Below are 23,266 nucleotides of genomic sequence, written 5' to 3'. Positions count from 1 at the left end.
GGAAAACGGCAGAAAAACAAGGTTCTTTCTGTATTTGATCATTTTAAAGGGGAAAGTAAACCAGTGCACCAATGTACCAGGTCATGTCTGTTAGTGCAACCTATATGATATTTGGTTGTCCCTGTAAGAATAGGGTAGAGCTGTGCTTTATTTCTCAGTTGAAGCCAGATGGCAGTATCTAGTATGAAGCCACTACGACCATCATAACGTTAGTTTCCAATTGCTCTGCCTCTGACACATTCACTACTGAGCTATTATCACTAAAGCTAAGGGAGAGAGCTTTCAGTACATTTGAGTACACGTCCGCCCTATAGAGAGAAAATAACAGAAAACGACAGCAGAGTAATTGACTGGTCGTGTAAGGTGCCCTGACTGCTGAATACTAGTGTTACCCCCATTAGAGGGTAATTACCCCCTATCTCTCTCCCTCTACATCCCTCTCCCCTTTATTCCTTTCATTACTTTTCCTCACAGCAGAGCTAGTGCTTGTGCATCTGCCGAGTCTCTGCCTCTCGTACCTCACCTTTTAGCAGGCGTAAGAGTATAGAGAGTACAGGAGAGGAAGAGAAGGGACCATTGACAGAGATGTGAAGAAGACAATTTGATACCTTTGGCCTCCTTTATTTGCATGTGAGGATTGATCATTCATTTTTGGAAAAAGCTGAACACATGTAGGCTAAACACCATAATAACTCCAAAGAAACGCACACAATGTCTGCTCTGTTAGGCCCGTTTCGCTAGGGGTCATGTAACCTGGCTGCCCTTTCTCCTTCAAGTGTTGGGATTTTCACATGCTGCTAAGAAAGCAGGGCCACATCAAAGGCTGAGGCATTCACCCGTAACATCACAAGCAGCCCTGTGGACTATGAATCAGAGAGACGATTGCACAAACATTCATGTATTTACTGTGCATTTGGAAAGTATTCAGACCGCTTGACTTTTTCCACATTTTGATATGTTACAGCCTTTTTTTTTAAATGGAAAAAAAACATTTTCCTCATCAATTTCCTACACTCTACCCTTGATGTTTCTACAACTTGATTGGAGCCCACCTGTGGTAAATTCAATTGATTGGACATGATTTGGAAAGGCCCACACCTGTCTATATAAGAACCCGCACTTGACAGTGCATGTCAGAGCAAAAAACCAAGCCATGAGATAGAAGGAATTGTCTGTAGAGCTCTGAGACAGGATTGTGTTGAGGCACAGATCGGGGGAAGGGTACCAGAAAATTTCAGCAGCATTTAAGGTCCCCAAGAACACAGTAGCCCCCATCGTTCTTAAATGGAAGTTGTTTGGAACCACCAACACTCTTCTTAGAGCAGGCTGCCCAGCCAAACTGAGCATTCGGGAGAAGGGCCTTGGTCAGGGAGGTGACCAAGAACCCGATGGTCACTCTGACAGAGTTCCTCTGTGGAAATTGGAGAACCTTCCAGAAGGAAAGCCATCTCTGCAGCACTCCAACAATCAGGCCTTAATGGCCAAGTGGCAAGACGGAAGCCACTCCTCAATAAAAGGCACACGACCACCTGCTTGGAGTTTTCCAGAAGTCACCTAAAGGACTCAGACCTTGAGAAATTAGATTCTCTGGCCTGATGAAACCAAGATTGAATGCTTTGGCCTGGAGGAAACCTGGCACCATCCCTACGGTGAAACGTGGTGGCAGCATCATGCTGTGGCGATGTTTTTCAGTGGCAGGGAGACTAGTCAGGTTTGAGGGAAAGACGAACGGCGCAAAGTACAGAGAGATCCTTGATGAAAACCTGCTCCAGAGCTCTCAGGACCTCCGACTGGGGTGAAGGTTCACCTTACAACAATACAACAACCCTAAGCACACAGCCAAAACAACACAGGAGTGGCTTCGGGACAAGTCTCTGAATGTCCTTGAGTGGCCCAGCCTTGAACCCGATCAAACATCTCTGGAGAGACGCTCCCCATCAAACCTGACAAAGCATGAGAGGATCTGCAGAGAAGAATGGGAGAAACTCCTGAAATACAGGTGTGCCAAGCTTGTAGCATCATACCCAAGAAGACTTGAGTCTGTAATCGCTGCCAAAGGTGCTTCAACTAAGTACTGAGTAAAGGGTCTGAATAATTATGTAAATATGATATTTCATACATTTTCTTGCAAAAAAATACTAAAAGTGTTTTGCTTTGTCATTATGGGGTATTGTCTGTAGATTGATGAGGGGGGAACAATTTCGTCAATTTTACTAAATAAGCCTTTTAAAACGTTATGTTAAAAGTCAAGGGGTCTCAATACATTCCGAATGCACTGTATGTGTATAGTGACATCAACCCCTTCAAATGTCCCATTGAAAAGGCCTGCAGCTAACCAGTTATTCTGTAACACAATCCACTAGAAGAACCATGACCATGAATGTACATACCCTTCAATGAAGTACACTTCATTTATCAGACCATTTGATATACATGGATGTGCATAGAGAATGCAGGTGCCATCTAAGTTATTGAAAGAGTGGATTATATGACCAATTTAAAACAATTAAATAAATCCTGCGTAGTCCACCCCGTGCTTTAAATATCATAAAATCTGCTCCCGTTGACAACTGTCATATGTTTGTCCCATCAGATGACCTTGTGGTATAACGGCAGTGTAATAATGAAGTAAATTTATGCTGCCTGGAAAAAAATAAGAAGTTAAACTATGCTCAATCACTGTATGGTTCAAACTCAAATGACTGTCCCAGAGGCTCAATTGCCAATGACCTGAAAGCATTTGGATGCTCAAGCATTGCCGCATCCCTTCCTGTCATTCTATTTGCCCCGATCAACACTGCTTTCTTCTGACCACAAGATGGCGACTGCTCACATGCTGAGATCTAATTGACCAGCTCTTCTGTCGAAGGCAAATGATGTTCAAAACAAGTAGCCAGTTCATGATACTGCAGCCAAGGGACTGTCACGGGCCGAGGCAGAGAAGAGGAAATGAAGGCAGAGCACCTTAGCATTTTTATTTTATACAATATAACGTTTATTATACAATATATAATGTTCTCTGTGTGTTTCATCCCCTGTCCATCCCCCTAAGTATTTAACTCCCAGGATCTATTATATTGTTGGCTGTTCTGGGAGATGGATTAGGAGAGATCATACGTCACCGGTATAGGGTAGTAAATCAGGCCAATTTAACCTCTGACCTCAGGGTGAGAGGGGTCAATTTAAGCCAGCAGAGACATTAAACATCAACACACTTATGATGGAGAGGCAAGCGTTTCTCTACATAATCATGACCGTTTTTAGTCATATTTCTGGTTTCCATGAAAATTGCTCTGCATGTGTATTATATTGACAACGCAGCGTCATATCCTCTGTGCCTGTGTGTGCGTCCGTGCTGCGCGCTTCTATTTGCGTCTGTGTTTGTGTGAGCGTGATTGTGTGCAGGCGTGTATTGCTGAGCGATTTGAGAAATGGGGAGGACAATCTTATCTGTCCCCTGCTGTGGATAAAGAGACCGGCTCTGAGAGGGGTCAGGATGCCCTGGTGTCAGGTTGTGGCTGCTGACTCAGGTCATGACCCAGGAATACCTCTTGGCTTTGTGCCAAGACCCTCCTCATCTGAAGACATGGCTTAAGTGCCCCAGGGCTGGAACCTGAGCTGGGATGAGTTTCAAAAAACAACTCCTTAAAAGTCAGAGGCAGTGCTGCAAGGGTGCATATTAATTCATAAATGTTGGTATGATTAGATAGAGGTATAAACGTTTAACTAAAAATAGATGTCCTTAATCTAATTGTGATGATTTATCTCCTTGAAAGATGAGTTGGCTTTTACATGTTTGGAAACAAGTGGTTGTGAAACACTCCCTCTCCGTTTATGACCTTACAGCCTTTTGTAATGGTCAAAAGTAATGTTTTGGTCATCAGGTCAGCTGTAGGTACAGTTCCATCCACATGCTGCAGGATGGAAGGTTATAGACTTGACACCAACAGACATGCCATGATAATAACAATCCAGGTGCATTGCTGGGCAGCTTGAAAATCAGCTTTGACGGGAACGTTCTCTTTTCTGCTACACAATAAATACCTACAATTAATTTTTTTTTGTTAAAGTTTTTTTTACAATGTCTATTTGGAAAGAAAGTTATCCTATGGATAGTATAATGCCAACCAACAGTCTTATTAGTTCGTGGATAATTCTTAGAATCAAAGTTGTCTTTTTTTTCTAAACAGAAATATCAAAGAGAGTTAGTGGATAGTCTAGGTATAATATGCACAGATTTTTCGTTTTGTCTTTTGAAGGAAGTTTGGGCGCACTACTGTTCTTTTGTTGAGTGTGTACAGTCCCTCCCACCCGTCTGGCTCAATGGCTTCAGAGTTTAGAATGACGCCACTCACGCCCCGCCCCGAAAACTCAATCTTTGCGTTCATTTCATTCCTGCTCCCATTCCGCGCATACTTCGCATCCCTGTAGATACGCGGCGAATTTTACGCACTAGCCGGCTGGTCTGGAGAAAAAAAACCTTGTCAGTTCTGAAAAAAAACATCTCAGTTCTTACAGCAAAATCGTAAAACAGCGTAAATTGTGACAATTAACCATTAATAGAGGTGTTTAAGGTAAGTTTCCAACTACTTTCTTTGTATGATAACTTATTGTGATGCGTTTGTAGGCAACTGGAAAATCAGTAGTCGGATTTAGTTGGAAAATATGTAAGGATGACTATAGGCTACATATTTATTTTATATATATATATATACTATCTAATAGAAGTAGGCCACTGGTGAAATAGATTGTAGAAACTGCAAGCGTGTTATATTGGCTGGCTGAACTAGTATACATCGGAGATCCGTCGCTTTCACTTTGTGCCTAGACGTCGTCCGGCATTGCATGAAAATCTTTGACATTTAAAAATAAAAATAATAATCTGAAGACTCCTTTGTATATTCCGACGGCGCCACAGTACATCGTCGTATAATTACTGTAGAACACATATTGTTGCTTTTACATGATATAAGTTATTCAGACACTTTTGATTGTGTTTTCCCCCCAATAGGGAGGGAGTTGCCGTCAAGGATATTTTGCTTTCCTAGCGCAAAAAAAGCATACAAGTCAAGAGGACTTGTTGCATTTCGGGTTTTCATTTGGCCCTTTGACATCTGTAAGTACACATTTTATTCGTACAATATAACATGTCGATGGTGTAATATTGTATCCTAATCAGTAACTTATTGCTTGGGGGAATTATTGTTGTGTGATATCTTTCTGTTTACAGTAGTGTTTGGATGTGTAAACAGTTTTGCAATCATATTCACCACCGAATGATTTTTTCTTAGAAGTTATTTTAAGATTTTCAGATAAAAAACAAACATATTTTCATTATTTTAACTAACTGGTACATTATGTGTGAAGGAGAAAGTCTATATTACTACAGAGGGCCTTTGCCTTCGTTAATGATTCATTCGACTAGGTACAAGTGTGTAATACAGCCTCTAACCCTCCTGTGATTTCATGAGTCCAAGAAGCAAATAGAAATCTTTTGTAATTTGGTTTATGAATGCTATGATAAGTACAGTGTTTCATTTAATTTAATCACCATTCTTTCATCAAAGAAAATATGCCTGCAATTATTCCATGAGCCCATGGATTAGATTGGAAGTTTGTTTTGATCATGTGTAAATCAAATTTTAATAACCTGCTGATTTTGAAACAATAATGTGAAACATCTAATCTCAGTTAGATAATTAACAGATCTCTTTAGTGAAATACTGACTTGAGTCAAATGTGTTCAAGTATTCAGCTTTACTTGTTTTTATTTTTTTTCTCATATGATATGTTATGAAACTGTTTTTCAATCGGACAATTGGTATGTCACTAACGTTAATGTCATTATCACTTTCCTAAATTTGGACTTAGTTTTTAGATTGAAAATAAAGCTTGAAATAAATATTTTGTCTAGCCAAGAGGGACTTCAAACCGCTTCTGAAATCAGAGGGGTGGGGGGAGGTGCAAAACTCACCAGTTACTTCTGGGAGTGGAGGACTGTGGGTAACTTTGGAAGAGGGGAGGGATGGATGGAGGGAAATAGGGTATTTTATTATCTTTGCTGGGTTCAGTCTGAGAGTATATGGACAGTGGCGTAGCGTAGTTTCGCGGGGCCCCCGGAAGGTCCGAGCAACAAAAATGTTTATTTATTTTTATTTTTTTGCCATGTGTCAGAGAGAAACATTTGCAGTTTAAAAGCTAATCTCATGCTTTTTTTTCACATTTTTCCATGCGTCTGAGAAAATGTTCCAATTTTAAAGATAATTTCCTGTAATTCTAAATATTTTGTTGGGGCTCCCCAACCTCTGGGTGGACCCCAACCCCAAAGGCTCGTGGGCCACCCCGCCTTGCGTGGGCTGCAGGGATTGTGTGCTACGCCAGTGCGTACGAAACTGTTGAATCACCATGGGCAAACAGTCCTACTCTTCAGTCCGTTGACATCTGGTTTAGTACTTCAAGCACCTGTAGAGGAGAAAAAAAAATATGCAAATCCAGACGTTTGGTTTTACCCCTCCCTGCTGTGGAAATGTGGACTAACGACCATTTGTTCGGCTGTGTTTGCCCCTCACTGTCTAGGCCAGCCTATTGTTATGCCTGCAACAGGCAGTAGAGGCACCATATGGCTCCTGTGTGCCCAGTCGGTGCTATCTGCTTAATTTAGCTTATCAATGGCATTACAATATGGTAGATTTTTGAGTTTGCCAGCTATTTTCTCCTTGTTATTCTGTCTTTGTATAGGGAAAAGGGGGAAGGCCTGACACACCGAAGTATCCACAGCCTTAGAAAGTCACTTGGATAACCTGGCTCCCTAAATTACATCAGCCTATCTGAATCTATGTTAAATACCGGGACTTTATCCCAAACAACAACATGTTAAATTGACATGTCTTTGAAGAACCATTGGTCTCGTCAGCATGTTATCAAATCAACAGGTGATTTACGTTCTGAATGTGGGAATGATAGGCCTACACTGCTGTAACAAGAATCTCTCACCACTTCATCTGATTGCAAATCATCATCCTTCTACTATTCTAAAATAGATTTTGTCTTAAACACTAGAAGTGACCATCCTAACTAAAAGCCATGGAAACTAAATAAGTTGTCAGCGGAAACGGTGTATCATTTGGTCCCTTTTTGTCATTCCTGTGTCTTATTCTCAGAGGAGTGAAAATGAATGCTGAGATAGATTGCCTGAGAGAAATATGTCTCATTTCTCTGGCCTGATAAGTTACCTTGTTATCTGATACTCGCAGGACACAAAATGTGCGGCGGCCACAGAGTAAGGCTGTATTTTTGGGAGGGATAGCCAATTCAACAGAAAGTAAATGGAGTGTAAAAGAGAAGAAAGAAAATTCATATGTAATGACATTTGGGAGTGGGTTTTATAGAGCAACAATGCGTGGTGCGGTGGGCTGGTGTGTCACAGCACTGGGGCAGAGGCACGGGGGGCAGGCTTTGTTTGGAGAGCAGGGGAACAATGGGCGTCCTCCAGGGGCATGGCTGCCTGGCTGCAGGAGGGCCGGCCGCTCTGCTGGCCTGTTCCCCGGGCCTCCCTCCGTGCCCTGAGGTAAACCCTGTGTCACAAAGGGAGCATTTCAGCACGGTCTGCTGCGCTGCACTTTCAGCCGCGCACGGCCCCACAAAGCAGACGGTGGGTGCCACCAAAACCGTACAGCTGGCACTCAGCCAGTGACGTCATGGCAGTGCTAGCTGCAGCCGTGGGGAATCTGAAGGCTGCCAGCTTCTTCTGGCTGCACTTTGGCCCTGTCCACCAACCATGGGACCACTGTAACTCTAGGGTTAGGACACACAAGACCACAGGGTTAGGAATGTAAAGAGGGTGACAGACAAGGGTGCTTTTATTATCCCTTCGAAATTAGTACCAACAGCCCTCACAACAACAAATGTTGTCCAAATGTAACAAGTTGAGCCTTGCCATCTATTTAATCAATGGGATAAAATATATTGCCCCATAAAGCTTTTTTTTTAAATGTATACCATATTATACCACTTAAATTACTTAAATATACAATAGCTGCATCAGCGATTAACAGCTTTGTAATTCGAACCATCTGACAGCTGAAATGCTATCTTCCTTTTTGTTTTAAGTCTCTTTTCCAAAATAAAAATCCTGATAGCTGTTTAGGCTACAGATGATGGGTCCTACGACCGATGTGTCACGACAGCAATATGCAACCCATCCGTCATTACATGAGTCAGAACCTGAAGCTCAAACAAACCTCCTCAGAGTTCTTGGCTTCAGCTGAAACAGGAAATCCAGGCTCCAACTACTTCCTTTCCCTGGACTGACTACAATACAGTAGTAGTGGCAACGTGTACTGATTATACCACAAGAAAATAAAAATACCTTATAGCTGATAAATTGAGTACAATTGTTGGTTCCTACAATGTTATTTAGCATTAGGCACAATGCTACTACTTTACTTGGATTACTGTGGCCTACTGTTGGTTAAGTACTAACAGATAGGTAGCCTAGCGGTTATTAGCGTTGGTCCAGTACCCGAAAGGTCGCTGGTTTGAATCCCTGAGCCGACTACGTGAAAAATCTGTCAATGTGTCCTTGGGCAAGGCACTTAACACGAATTGCTCCTGAAAGTCTCTGAATAAGAGCGCCTGCTAAAATGGGGAATTTAACAGCTATGATACTTCAGTGAATATCTAGGCTCTTTTGACAAAAATATAATTTGCAAAAGGATTTAAATAAAAGATTCCCCCCCATCACACTAGGTTGCACTTTTGTCTGTTAATAAAAAGGTGTCTGACTATTTCTATAGAAGAGAAGGAAAACACAATTTGGGCTAAATTGAGTTTGTACATTTCGTTAGGTGGAGCTGAAACGGTCTCTTTGTTGGGTCCTGAGCACGTGACTGTTTTCTAACAGAGGTTGTATCAGTGTTTAGCCTAGGGACACACAGGGTTCACATCCCCCCTTTGAAACCACATGCTCCTATCCTGCGGAGTGTCAAGGAAGGATTATACACTTACACGCAGAAGGCTGCTCTGGAGTTCACACGTCTTGGAGCATGTTGATATTACTCCAATCCAGGCCTGTCTTTCCTGGTAGAGCCTGTTGTTGAGGGAGAGAGTGACGCCCCAGGAAGATGACAGATAACAGAGGGGTCTGACTCAGCAATATAGCCGCCTAAAAGGAAGAATAGGAGTTGCGCATATAGGAAACACAGCAGCAACACAATACCTGGAGGAAGTGGGCCTGCTCACAGATATATGGACAATACATGGGGGAAGTCTTTTTGGCTGCTACTACCACGTGTTGCTTAAAGCTGAAAATTGCAGGAGATAGTTTGGAATTCTCGTGACAGAACGTTAACCGTTCAGCATATATATACGGGGCGGCAGGTAGCCTAGTGGTTAGAGCGTTGGGCCAGTAACCAAAATGTTGGTGGATCGAATCCCCGAGCTGACAAGGTAAAAATCTGTTGTTCTGCCCCTGAACAAGGCCATTAACCCACTGTTCCCCGGTAGGCCGTCATTGTAAATAAGAATTTGTTCTTAACTGACTTGCCTAGTTAAATAAAGAAATACAGTATTACTGTGGACCCCTTTCCATAGTTCACAGAGACGAGCCTCACTTGAACCAATTGAACCATTGGGCATCTGCACTGGCTGGCAGTCGGACAGCGAGCAAAATAGTTTCCAGATGGTTGCGTTTCACCTCCATGCCAGTAGGACTTAGGTGGGAGGGCATGACACTGCTGGAGGGGAGACAGATAAAACAACAAGCACCCTCCTGTCTTCCCCTTGTAGTGGGACTAGTGAAGTATCCTGATACTGTAGCTGTCAATCGGGGCCTGAACGCTAACAGAGTTATGCTGCTGCCAGGTTAGCTTGGGTTTACTGATTACTCTTCCTCCAGAGCCCGATAGCTGGACATTTTGTCAACAGTTCAGAAACGTAGAAGGAGGCCAAAAGAACTGGATGGCTAGTGTAGGCATGAGTGGGTCACCTAGTACTGTTGCTTTTTACATCTGAATTTGTATCTTATTTTCCCCCAACAAAATATTATTATTATTATTTATTTTTTACATAATTCTTTCATGAACCATTCATCAATTAAGTTGTTGCCTGGAAACAGCTACATGTTATTGCTTTAGTGCAGTCAAAATTGATTTCCAATTTGTGTGTTGGGTTTGTTATTATTAAAGAGATGCAGCGCCCCGGTGTTTTGTATCGTGATGTAGCAATAAGTAGACCATTCAAATGGCTGGGTTTCCCTACTACACGTTTAAAATGCTATTGCATCACGAACAAAAATGGTAACATTTTTTGTGGCATCCGTTTCATCTATTAAAGTTAAATGTTTCAGCACTGTGTGTGATTGTTGGAAAATACAATATGTACATTTTTGAATCAATCTTTATATTGAACACAGGATTCCTATTTGATATTGCTGTTCCCAGTTTTCCAGCGTACAATGGATATATCTGAAGTTTTCACTATTGTGCAGGCCACCTTGAACTGCATTGGCTGAACTTGAACTGCATGACTCATCAGGGTAGAATTCAATTTAGCTCTATACAATGATAGACATCAGACTCCAAAAAAAAGCTACATGCTGAGACTAATATTTGTGAAATTCACTTAAATGGATTCGTCTTCAGAGTGACTGTCAATAGGTCGTGCATCCTTGCCTTATACTATGTTGGATCCTATATCACGCAGGGTCATAGCTTGAGCCCTTTCTAAACCCTGGGTCTCTCTACCTTTATGTCGCTAATAAGAGCATTTCCATGGCGTTCAGTCAGGGCTTGTGGTATGTCGTAATCTGCTCAGACTTGACTGTTGAATTGACACTGGCATTTCCCCCTCTCACAGCCTGTGATAATTAGCTAGCGTGTTTTTGTATTCAATAGAAACCTCGGAGCACCACTCAGTGACTCTGTGAATAGCCCGGGTCTCAGCCTGTGTCTCTTATTAACAAGTGTGGCAACAGTCCTCTGACACATCAATGACCATGTTACTGCTGTCTTGTTACTGCTGTCTTACAGGACTGAGTCACCTGGTTAGGACTGGGGTTGGTTGGTGCTCTCTGTGGTGTTGAGGCAAAAGCAGAGAGCTACACCTCTGAGGATGGTGTTGTCATTTGTCATGTCATTTGGAGCTGTGATTGGACTGGAGCCTCATCCAGCCGTGCTCACTAAGGACCAGTCTCTTCTGGTAATGAGGATGGCTCTCTCTGTCTGGTGTTGGGAGAAGGAGGGCATGCTCATTATGGTTGAATATTTTCCCCAGTATTTTACAAATGTTCCATCCCGAGAATAAATCACTTTTCTCCCCGGTAACCCGGTATTTCCCGCCAAAACCGGAAGTGTCGTTCAAAAGCATTATAAAGCATATAAATATCTGGATTTGATTGGAGCTTTGATCAGCATGAACATTCAAACCTGATGCTACCTGAGCCTGATGCACAGGGCCTTCAGAAAGTATTCAGACCCCTTGACCTTTTCCACATTTTGTTACGTTACAGGCTACAGCCTTATTCTATATTGGATTCATCTACACACAATACCCCATAATGACAAAGCGAAAACTGTTTTTTAAACAAAAATACCTTATTTACGTAAGTATTCAGGCTCTTTGCTATGAGACTCGAAATTGAGCTCAGGTGCATCCTGTTTCCATTGATCATACTTGAGATGTTTCTACAGCTTGATTGGTGTCCACCTGTAGTAAATTCAATTGATTGGACATGATTTGGAAAGGCACACACCTGTCTATATAATGTCTCACAGTTGACAGTGCATGTCATAGCAAAAACAAAGCCATGAGTTCGAAGGAATTGTAGATCTGGGGAAGGGTACCAAAAAATGTCTGCAGCATTGAAGGTCCCCAAAAACGCAATGGCCTCCATCATTATTTTTAATTTTTTTTTATTTAACGAGTTAAGTCACTTTTCAATGACGGCCTACCAGAAGGCCAAAGGCCTCCTGCCCCGGGGACAGAACAAAATAAAAATATATAGGACAAAACACACATCACGACAAGAGAGACACCACAACACTACATAAAGAGAGACCTAAGGCAACAACATAGCATGGCAGCAACACATGAAAACAACATGGTAGCAACACAACATGGCAGCAGCACAACATGGTAGCAGCACAAAACATAGGACAAAGATTATTGGGCACAGACAACAGCACAAAGGGCAAGAAGGTAGAGACAACAAAACATCACACAAAGCAGCCACAACTGTCAGTAAGAGTGTCAATGATTGAGCCTTTGAATGAAGAGATGGAGATAAAGCTGTCCAGTTTGAGTGTTTGTTGCAGCTCATTCCAGTCGCTAGCTGCAGCGAACTGAAAAGAGGAGCAACCCAGGGATGTGTGTGCTTAGGGGAACTTTAACAGAACGTGACTGACAGAATGCGTGTTGTATGTGGAGGATGAGGCTTCTTAAATGGAAAAAGTTTGGAACCACCAAAACTATCCATACAGCTGGCCGTAGATGTAGCTAGCTATGCTCTCTTGGGTAAATAAATGAAACTAGCTCCAGTAGGCTAATCTATATTACTGTATTGTATTATACTGTATTATATGGACTGGAATTACACACATCATTCAAACTATGATAAAACAGAAGAGAGCATCCAATTTTGGTGCAGCACAAGTAGGCTATAAGCTAGCGAATTTGATTTTAATTTTGAAATATAATAGGGCCAATTTGTATAATTAGTTGGCTGACGCATATATACCTTTCATAATATTTCCCCTAATGTTATTAGCCGACCTCCTCTGCCTCTCTCTATTGTTGCTTCAGTCCGTTCTCGCTTTCAACAGTTAAGTGAAATAAGTTTTGTTGTCCTTATCTTCATCGTTCTAGTGACAACCTTGAATAATATAGGACTAAAATTAGATGCAGAAGGCTTTCACTTCTCTTTACGAAGTTTGAATGATTATGGGTCTGAATAAATAACTGCTATAGCCTACCACCATCGCGCGTTCGCTCTTCTTTCAAACTACCCGTGATTTCTACTGGTTGCTGTATTTAACATTCAGCAACAAAGAGCTTGCGTCCCTCTTCCAACAGTCTGTTGGTATAAGAAATGCAAAAAAAATGATGTCCAGCAAGCTATTCTAGTCTGTTTCCTGCATGGGACTCCAAGAGCTAAGGAGTGTTTTTTTTAAAGAGAGGCCAGCTGAACACAGGTGTTTGCATATTGCGCAAGAGATAGAGGCTATAAGTTAGAAGCTTATTATACATAACCCATGATTAATTAGCTAAATGTAAGGCTAATACACCATTAATGTATTGCCTAAAAGAGGTAGGCTAGGGCATCTAAATATAGGGCTAAATATCAATCTAGAACAGGATGATCTATTTTGGATACAATTTGAATGGAGTTGATGGAGAGAGAAAGACTGTGAGAGAGTGCACTGATTTAAAGCAAGTTGAGTGATAGGCTGTTTTAAAACTCTGCAGCTGCAATGAAAAGTTTTTGATTTACAATGAAAAAACAAGGTGACCCCCGAAAGCCAGATGGAGATTGGTGATTAGACGGGTAAATTAGACGCCCATTCGGTCTTTATATTGCTGTAGCATAGGCTACGCTGCAGCAAATGTAGGCCTACCTGTCACAAGAAAAAAAAAGCTACCACGATGAGAAGATAGGTCTACACATGCATTGTGAACTGCGCTCCATACTGAGATGGGCTTAGTTATTTATCCGGGGGGAAAAGGGAGTGATTTTTCTCGGTAACCGGGTTCCTGCCATTCAACCCTAATCCTCAAATTTGTTTTGTTTTTAGCGAATTTAAATGTGGAGGCAGAAGTCAGCATTTCAGAAATATTCTAGATTTTTCATCCTCTCCATTTTTTTTACAATTATGACGGCGACAAAGGAGGTGAAAATGTTAACGCCGTAGTAGGGCAGTAAATAGACCCGTTCAGGTGGAGGGACATTGAAATAATGTCATTATGCTGAGGCCTACCCAGAGAGATAAAGGAGCCGTGTCTCACTTAGCCCAATGCTGAAATGACAAACGGAAAAAGACGGGCACAGTCTTCCACTCATGCATCGTGCTATTGAAATGCAAAGAGATATCTGACAGAGGCAGGCATGAAAGGAGGCGTTGTCAGCCTTTGAATTTGAATTTCCAGCCTTATAGACTCATAAACTAATAGCAGGGCTTAAGTAATTCACGTTATCAGTAGAAATGAACTGAACAGCAGGGGATAAAAGCCTTTTTTTTACTCCGAGATTTGCTTGTAAGATGTTGGAAAAGATCTAAGAACATCATTTGATGGTTGCCTCTTGTAGATAATTAATCCTTTTGTATTAAATCTGTACTTATTCATACAGGTCTCATTTCATAATTACAAAATGCATAATTGCATCATGAATGGCCTTGTTAGTACGGTTGTCAGAAATATGTTCAGGCTTTGTAACTGGCTTTTTGTGTGCTTATATGGTTACCTCTGAGTCCAGCTTTTGTTTAATGGTCAGGTTAATAGAGAAAAATCCCATGATACGTCTCCCTTTTGTAGGTTTCAGGCCTTGGCCATATCCATTTAGTAGTGTTGTGTGAAGGTGTTTTCACATTGCCCCTGTGGGGAACAGATTTCCTAGACGTGGCAGAAGATTGGATGCCAGGGAGGTTCTGGTAAAACACAGTGTTTTGTGTTTTGGCTGCATTTTAGAAGGACGCAGCTTCCAAGAGAGAGAGAGAGAGAGAGAGAGAGAGGGAGAGAGAGAGAGAGAGAGAGAGGATGCCCAGGAGGCAGAGGGGCAGAGGACCATGCTGCTGCTTGTGTTCACTGTTACAGTGATAACATGGTCAACCCCCTGGTGATGGAAGCGCTCATATATACATATCATTACATTTCATTACGACACACTGTCTGGTCGGCCTCCCTATTTCCCTCCCTGCAGCGATGCACATTGCAAACTCAGAGGTAGCCCCAAAAGAGCTGGAATTAGAGCAGGCGAGAGAGAGAGGGAGAGCAGGCGAGCGAGAGAGAGAGATATGCCTGGTGTGAATGTATGCCCCCTGTTTCTGTGGAATTGCATTCATGCCATGGCGTTTGTTTGGAAGGCTGTCCCTGCCTGGAGGATGAAGTGCAGTGTAAGTGTAGCCACAGTATATTGTTGCATGACTAATCTCCCTCTCCCATCTGCCACTGGGGCCTCGGACAAGCGGCCCCACTCCAGCATCTAGCACGGCCATATTGCACCAATCACAACATTCTGGCTTCCCTTGCCCCTCCCTCCTCCTCTACATTAGTACAGAATCAGTGGAGCAGAGAAGCTGCTTGAGCTGAGACATTGCCCCGCATTGTACACAATTGCATAACATAACGGAGCACCCATGTCCAAACATCAGATCCAAATGAGTAAATCCAGATGATCTTCTTATTGTGTTTTGTTTCTTGTCATTGAAAGAACTCAAGCATTTATACACTCGTCTACAATGTTATTGTACTCAACAACAAAAAAAGGTACATTGACGAAATAAATGTATCAGGTTAATTATTAAAACTCACCCTCTTGTTGCTCATAAAAAGCATATTTGATGTTTGCTAGAAATCAGGTTACCGGTTTGATTAAATAGGGCCTAAGTATTGCTTCCAGATTCCTCTTTAATTTTGCAGCAGGTTTACATAATTGGGAAATGGGAAATGGGAATATGGGGGGGGGGGGTAAATGTATTTGTCTGCAAAGCCTTTTGTGATGTGGTTTGTATCGGGGTGCTTTAATCTTTCCCAGCGGCCCACTCTAACAGGAAATAATCAAGGCTCTGGATGCAGATTAGGGAGGTGATACATTTAAGCTCAACAGATGAGTTAATTATGCCGTTTTCACTGCAGCGGCTACGCTGATAGGATTCTGCTCTTTGCCAATTCAACACCACAATGCTAATCTGGAGGGATTTTCCTATTATCTCTACAGGGATACAGAAAACATCCCCGTGTTACACATGTCCCACGCAAATTCTCATTTTTGTCCTGAGTACCAAATGCATGTTGCTCATATGTTATACAAAACGGATTGAACAGCATATAGGCAGCCATCACTGTCGGTGCCTAAATGTCTATTTGTTGAACTTTGGTGGACGCTCTCAGTGCTGTAATATGTAGGTCTATGGTTGCCACACATGTCAGTACGGTTCAGTAAGTGCCACATATGCATGTGGCTGTGCCACAGGAAGAGCTTAATATTTCATCACGTTAGGTGCGGTTTGCCTCTTTCTACTTCCTAGAGAGATAGGTTCTGGGAACGCCACTTGTGGGAGTGTGGAGGAAAACCTCAGCGCCACAGATATCCTGCTGGGCAGTGGCAATTATAGTAGCTAGGCATCTCCAAAAACACTTCTGAGTGTCACTGTTGTTTTCGCCGTGAATTCATCTGCTGACAGATTCTGGAACGCCAAAGAGTCCCTTTTAGTAAACATTCTTTTTTTGTTTGCCTTACTAAATCTACCCCAATTATCTCTGCCATCTACTCCTCCAATCATGCTACTATGTGTCAAATAATGCTGCGATGTCTCGAATCATGCCACTCTGTCTCAAATCATGCCACTCTGTCTCAAATAATGCTACTATGTCTCAAATCATGCTACTATGTGTCAAATCATGCTACTATGTGTCAAATCATGCTACTCTGTCTCAAATCATGCTACTCTGTCTCAAATCATGCTACTATGTCTCAAATCATGCTACTATGTCTCAAATCATGCTACTCTGTCTCAAATCATGCTACTATGTCTCAAATCATGCTACTGTGTCTCAAATCATGCTACTCTGTCTCAAATCATGCTACTATGTCTCAAATCATGCTACTCTGTCTCAAATAATGCTACTCTGTCTCAAATCATGCTACTCTGTCTCAAATCATGCTACTATGTCTCAAATCATGCTACTCTGTCTCAAATCATGCTACTCTGTCTCAAATCATGCTACTATGTCTCAAATCATGCTACTCTGTCTCAAATCATGCTACTATGTCTCAAATAATGCTACTATGTCTCAAATAATGCTACTGTCTCAAATCATGCTACTATGTCTCAAATCATGCTACTATGTCTCAAATCATGCTACTATGTCTCAAATAATGCTAAAATAATGCTACTATGTCTCAAATCAGGCTACTATGTCTCAAATCATGCTACTATGTCTCAAATAATGCTAAAATAATGCTACTATGTCTCAAATCAGGCTACTATGTCTCAAATCAGGCTACTATGTTGAACTAACTGAAGGAGAAGGTATTTTACATGAAGATGCTGAATGAAGCCAAATTCATTCAAATTTGAATGACTCTTTCTCCCTTCTGATTACCCACATTTATCAGCATGCTGTTAGTGATTACTAACTCAGTTCATAGATCAGTCGGGGGAGAGTCATTTAGTGGTTGGAATGGAACGTTTTCCCCCCACCAATAGCAGTAGTTAGTTGTGCAATGTCAGCACTCAGCACACAAAAACCAAATTCAGTCAAAGCTACGCTTGCTCTGTGGCAGATTCTTTACCAGCAGCCCTAACCCCTGTCAACCACACACACACATACACACACACACACACACACACACACACACACACACACACACAGACACACACACAGAGACAGATCCTCCAGTGTACTGACATTCTAGAGGAAACATATGCTGCTAGTCGCTCTTTACAACAAAGCGTGCTCCATGAATAGGATCTTGTTTGAGAGGAAGGAGTTGCTGCCCGGCAACTGGATGGGGAGGGGAGGGGAGGGGAGGGGGGGGGGGGGCAGCTGTGCGGCCATCTCCACAAAGCCATGGGGAATAAAGTATATTCCAGCTGTACACTTTCTCAATAGGAAACGTTCTACTTGTTGGGGTGGGACGTCGTTTACGAAACTTAGACGACGAAGTAGCTGTATTTAGACGCGGAAGTGACAAAGTCGTTTTTTGAATAGGATATTGTGAACATAGACTCGTATTTCTGGAGCTCCACGAAGCCTTTGTACGCCGATCCCCCCTATATGAACCCCAGCCATATTGAAGAGCTTGGTGACAGACTGCCTTTGAGTAGTGACTGACTATGATACTGGTTTCCAAGTAGATGGCAGCTGGTGTGGATGAATGCTACCCAAGGCCTCTCTTCTATTCGCTCTCGGCTTGTGGCTTCCTTCTTCCATGTTCTTTTATAGCATTTGTATTGTATCTGGATGTTTGTTTTGGGATTGGATCACATTCTCTCACCAGGTGTATACAGCATTAACGATCTGTCCTGCTATACAATGTCTTGTTAGGCTGAGGAGAAATGTTGATAGGAATAATCCTCATGCCTAGGTCCCGGCGACAGTTTGAATGTTCTCAAACGTAGCACTTGTGTAAAAACGACAAGCAGGCATCGGCCTGCCAAATCTCTGGGCAAACATAGCAGTAGTTTCCCCTCGTTGTCTCGCTTGTGTTCGCTCCCTTCCCGTGCTCGGCTGCTACCGCTGCTGCCCAGGCCAGAGTGAACCAGGTCTGCGCTTCTCTGTTTTGTGCTGCGCTCTGTGGTGGTGCTGAAGGCAGCTGGTTTACACTCTGCTCTGTACCTGACTAACTGACTGTTTGTTTATTCCGCTGTTGGTCTCCAGGTTTCTCCCCCTAGTGTGATCCAGGCCTGGGCATGGACGAGCGCACCGCCACTATGGACCCCAGCAGTTGGAGCGGTAGCGAGAGCCCCGCAGACGACATGGAGAGGATGAGTGACGGTGCCGAGAAGGGCATGGACGGGGACCCCGAAGGGGTGTGGAGCCCCGACATCGACCAGAGCTTCCAGGAGGCGCTGGCTATCTACCCGCCCTGTGGGCGGAGGAAGATCATCCTCTCAGACGAGGGCAAGATGTACGGTAAGTACAGAGGAAGGAGGAAGAGAACAACTCCAAGAAAGGCTCCAGTTAGTTAGAACTGGGCTATTGTTCACAGAAGTGGACAGAGTGGGAGGAATATTTATTTTATTAGAAACAACACATACTGCACCGTGGTGAGTTAGTGAGAGTGGTGAGTTAGTCAGAGTGGTGAGTTAGTGAGAGTGGTGAGTTAGTGAGATTGGAAGAGTGGTGAATTAGTGAGAGTGTTGAGTTGGTGAGAGTGGTGAGTTAGTGAGAGTGGAAGAGTGGTGAGTTAGTGAGAGACATGACCATTGAGTCTGCTGGAGTGCTGTGGGAGGGAGGGAGGCAGAGGTTTAGAACTAAAGCCAGTGTGAACCATTAGTGAGGAACAGATGGTCGTGTGGCTGCCACCAGCTGCGCCGTACACTCTCCCCCCTCCCCCTTACCCTCTTTCTCACTCACTCACACACACACACACACACACTCCCTCACCCTCCCTCCCTCTCTTCTTGGGCTTGGCTGGTGATGTTGGGAGAGGGAGGACAACCCCCTCCTCCTCCTTCTCTGAGTGTCATAGTTTCTCACAGCACACAACACAACATCCAATGAAAGTAGAGGTGAACCCCCCCCCCCCCCCCCTTTTTCAAACATGACCAGTGTCTGCTCTCGTGCGACCTCACTACCCAAGCTCACAGTCTGTGTAAGAACTCAGGCCTCTTACCGAGTCAGAAAACTGATGTAAGAAATACATTATATACAGAAACTAGAAAAACATTTTCGAGTCGGATGTAACAGCACTGTGGCACTTTGGGAACTTCTAGTGAACTTTTGCTAGTTATAAGTGTGTATACTTCTATATGTTGTTGTATGTCTTCAGGTTGTTTCGGAGACTCTTGACACACAAACAAGACCATCTACATTGTCTGAGTTTATGTTTATTGAATATCGCCCTGACTAGATCAATCTCTGTCTGAGCGTGTTGACATACGTGTTATCTCTGCTTGGTTGTGATGTATTGAGTGGGATCAGCACAGGGTCGGTCAGAGGTCCTCAGTATTTTAACATGTTCCAGACTCAGCTGCTTATATCTTTACCGTCTCTAGAACATAGCAATGATCCTTCTGGGGTTTTACTCAAACACCACTTAAAGACCTGATTCTGTAGGTTTGACACTAACACACATCCATCAGCCAGAAACTGGGCCTTTTAAGCATTTTGTCATTGTAGTTTATTAGAATGTATTACAAATCGCTACGCGTTACTCATGGATGGAATCTGCATGTCAGCGTATCAGGTAGGGAGAACAAAAGAGGGGGTTGAGAGGCATGTGGAGTTGGAGTAATGAGCAGTGATTACTGGAACTGTGGAAGAACTCACTCCAACCTCTCTTCCCAGCCGTGGATCCACTGGGTCCTAGTGCTTGAACTGTGAGTCACCGTGGACTCATGTTGCCTGTAGCACAACCTAATATCTCCCTTGTCTACAATTAATATCCTCCACATAGCAGACCATGGATTTGCCTTTACGAAACACTCAGATCCTGTTGGCCACCACTGTGCTGCGGGCCCTCCCTCTCATCCCAGAGCTGATGAGAAACTGATAGAGAGGTGGTCCAGGCTGATTAAGTGGGCTGATTGCTAGAAATACAATTGTTTGCATTAGTTAGCACTGGAGCCACACAGATGGCCTGGATTCAATAACAACTTAATTTGCTGTCCACTCGGGTCGCATCCTGACCAGACAACAGACAGTAGCTGAGCTTTCACGATGTGAGACAGACGTTTGACGAGGGACAGTGCGGTACCACGTTGGGCGGCGTTGGCATCTGAGAGACTGGAGGAACGACGCAGAGCGACCTGGATTAGTCACTAGAGGAGGAGGAGTGAAGTAAGAGTATGGCTCAGGTCCTCCTGAGTGGCCCTCTTCAGCCCTCTGCTCCCTCCACTCAATGCAGTTAATTAGCAACTGTCTCTATAGCAACTGCCTATTGCTTCTAAACAATGTCTATTTTTCCTGTTACAGCGGAGCTTATCTCAGTGTTTACCTGTGGGGCTCTCGGGTGCTTTGAGTCTCAGTGGGGCCTGGCACGGTGCCCAGCCCAGCCTGACCTGGGGGGGGGGGGTGACTGGGGCTGGGGAGAGGCTCTTTCCTCTTTGTGGAGCGCCGGCTGCTCTACAGGAACTAGATTGAGCAGGTGGAAGGAAGGGACATGACCTCAGCCGGGCCCTAAAAAAGCCCACGTACTGACTGATCACGAAACGTATAACTCCTCCACCACAACTTGTACGATTGCTTGCTGTTTCTCTCTAATGGCACAATGTCTGCTAAGGTATCATCCACTTTGCACGTCTTTTATCCGAGCGATAAATTCTAGAGAGAAATCAGTGTTTTTTTTAAATGGTATTGACAATCTCCATCTGGTTTAGATGAGGAGCAGATAGGCCTCCGCGGTGGTTCCATTCTGCCACCATTTATCCTGTGAGTGGAGAGGCCTGTCATGATGCCTCATCATCATTAGACCGTAGCAATCTGCTGTCTCTCTGTTGGCCAGGCCAAATATCCCAGCATGGCTTAGCTGGAGAAGAGACCAGAGCAGAGGCAGGCTGTAGTTTTGTAGCACCATTGGTGACATGGCCATTTCCCCTCTCTGCTTCAGGAGCAGGTCGTGACTGAGGTATAGGTAGTGAATCTTGGATCGGGTTTGGATTTGGCCCTTTGAAGTTCTATGATACATTGTGACTGTCACTAATGATTAGCCAACTTTCAATTATTCTTTAAAGGGAAAGAAAAGGCTTTGAAAATGAGTCATGGGACGCTGTGTACTCGTGAGGATTGATTTGGTTTACACAATATCTCGTCGCTGCCTTCTAGCTATTGCGGATAAGATCCTGTACATCCAAGCTGCCAACATGGCCGTATGAGATGAGAAATATAGTCCTCGTGCCCTCAGGGTAATGGTGAAGCATGCTGGGGTGGCTTGAGTCTGAGTCATCCTTGGGTCTGGGTTTCCTTCAGGCTATTCTCCCTGTATGGTACATACAGTGCCTTGCGAAAGTATTCGGCCCCCTTGAACTTTGCGACCTTTTGCCACATTTCAGGCTTCAAACATAAAGATATAAAACTGTATTTTTTTGTGAAGAATCAACAACAAGTGGGACACAATCATGAAGTGGAACGACATTTATTGGATATTTCAAACTTTTTTAACAAATCAAAAACTGAAAAATTGGGCGTGCTAAATTATTCAGCCCCTTTACTTTCAGTGCAGCAAACTCTCTCCAGAAGTTCAGTGAGGATCTCTGAATGATCCAATGTTGACCTAAATGACTAATGATGATAAATACAATCCACCTGTGTGTAATCAAGTCACCGTATAAATGCACCTTCACAGTGATAGTCTCAGAGGTCCGTCAAAAGCGCAGAGAGCATTATGAAGAACAAGGAACACACCAGGCAGGTCCGAGATACTGTTGTGAAGAAGTGTAAAGCCGGATTTGGATACAAAAAGATTTCCCAAGCTTTAAACATCCCAAGGAGCACTGTGCAAGCGATAATATTGAAATGGAAGGAGTATCAGACCACTGCAAATCTACCAAGACCTGGCCGTCCCTCTAAACTTTCAGCTCATACAAGGAGAAGACTGATCAGAGATGCAGCCAAGAGGCCCATGATCACTCTGGATGAACTGCAGAGATCTACAGTTGAGGTGGGAGACTCTGTCCATAGGACAACAATCAGTCGTATATTGCACATATCTGGCCTTTATGGAAGAGTGGCAAGAAGAATGCCAATTCTTAAAGATATCCATAAAAAGTGTCGTTTAAAGTTTGCCACAAGCCACCTGGGAGACACACCAAACATGTGGAAGAAGGTGCTCTGGTCAGATGAAACCAAAATTGACCTTTTTGTCAACAATGCAAAACGTTATGTTTGGCGTAAAAGCAACACAGCTCATCACCCTGAACACACCATCCCCACTGTCAAACATGGTGGTGGCAGCATCATGGTTTGGGCCTGCTTTTCTTCAGCAGGGACAGGGAAGATGGTTAAAATTGATGGGAAGATGGATGGAGCCAAATACAGGACCATTCTGGAAGAAAACCTGATGGAGTCTGCAAAAGACCTGAGACTGGGACGGAGATTTGTCTTCCAACAAGACAATGATCCAAAACATAAAGCAAAATCTACAATGGAATGGTTCAAAAATAAACATATCCAGGTGTTAGAATGGCCAAGTCAAAGTCCAGACCTAAATCCAATCGAGAATCTGTGGAAAGAACTGCAAACTGCTGTTCACAAATGCTCTCCATCCAACCTCACTGAGCTCGAGCTGTTTTACAAGGAGGAATGGGAAAAAATGTCAGTCTCTCGATGTGCAAAACTGATAGAGACATACCCCAAGCGACTTACAGCTGTAATCGCAGCAAAAGGTGGC

At 43.3% G+C, this 23,266-nt stretch overlaps 1 protein-coding gene across 3 annotated transcripts in view; it reads left to right on the top strand.

Annotated features, from left to right (window-relative positions):
• Window positions 1–4,403: 4,403 nt before the first annotated feature.
• LOC139407685 (transcriptional enhancer factor TEF-1-like) overlaps window positions 4,404–23,266 on the top strand; it is a 41,903-nt gene continuing 23,040 nt past the window's right edge. For 2 of the 3 annotated variants that reach the window (XM_071151549.1, XM_071151535.1), the window contains exons 1-3: window positions 4,404–4,574; window positions 5,012–5,116; window positions 18,595–18,849. In XM_071151549.1, coding sequence (XP_071007650.1) covers window positions 18,627–18,849 — 223 coding nt within the window. In that variant the 5' untranslated portion in view covers window positions 4,404–4,574; window positions 5,012–5,116; window positions 18,595–18,626. The remainder of the gene's footprint in view (window positions 4,575–5,011; window positions 5,117–18,594; window positions 18,850–23,266) is intronic. The other variant, XM_071151541.1, reaches the window with a different exon arrangement.

This window comes from Oncorhynchus clarkii, chromosome 1 (assembly GCF_045791955.1).
Source record: "Oncorhynchus clarkii lewisi isolate Uvic-CL-2024 chromosome 1, UVic_Ocla_1.0, whole genome shotgun sequence".
Lineage (NCBI taxonomy): Eukaryota > Metazoa > Chordata > Actinopteri > Salmoniformes > Salmonidae > Oncorhynchus > Oncorhynchus clarkii.
This window is presented reverse-complemented; position numbering and strand designations above follow the sequence as displayed.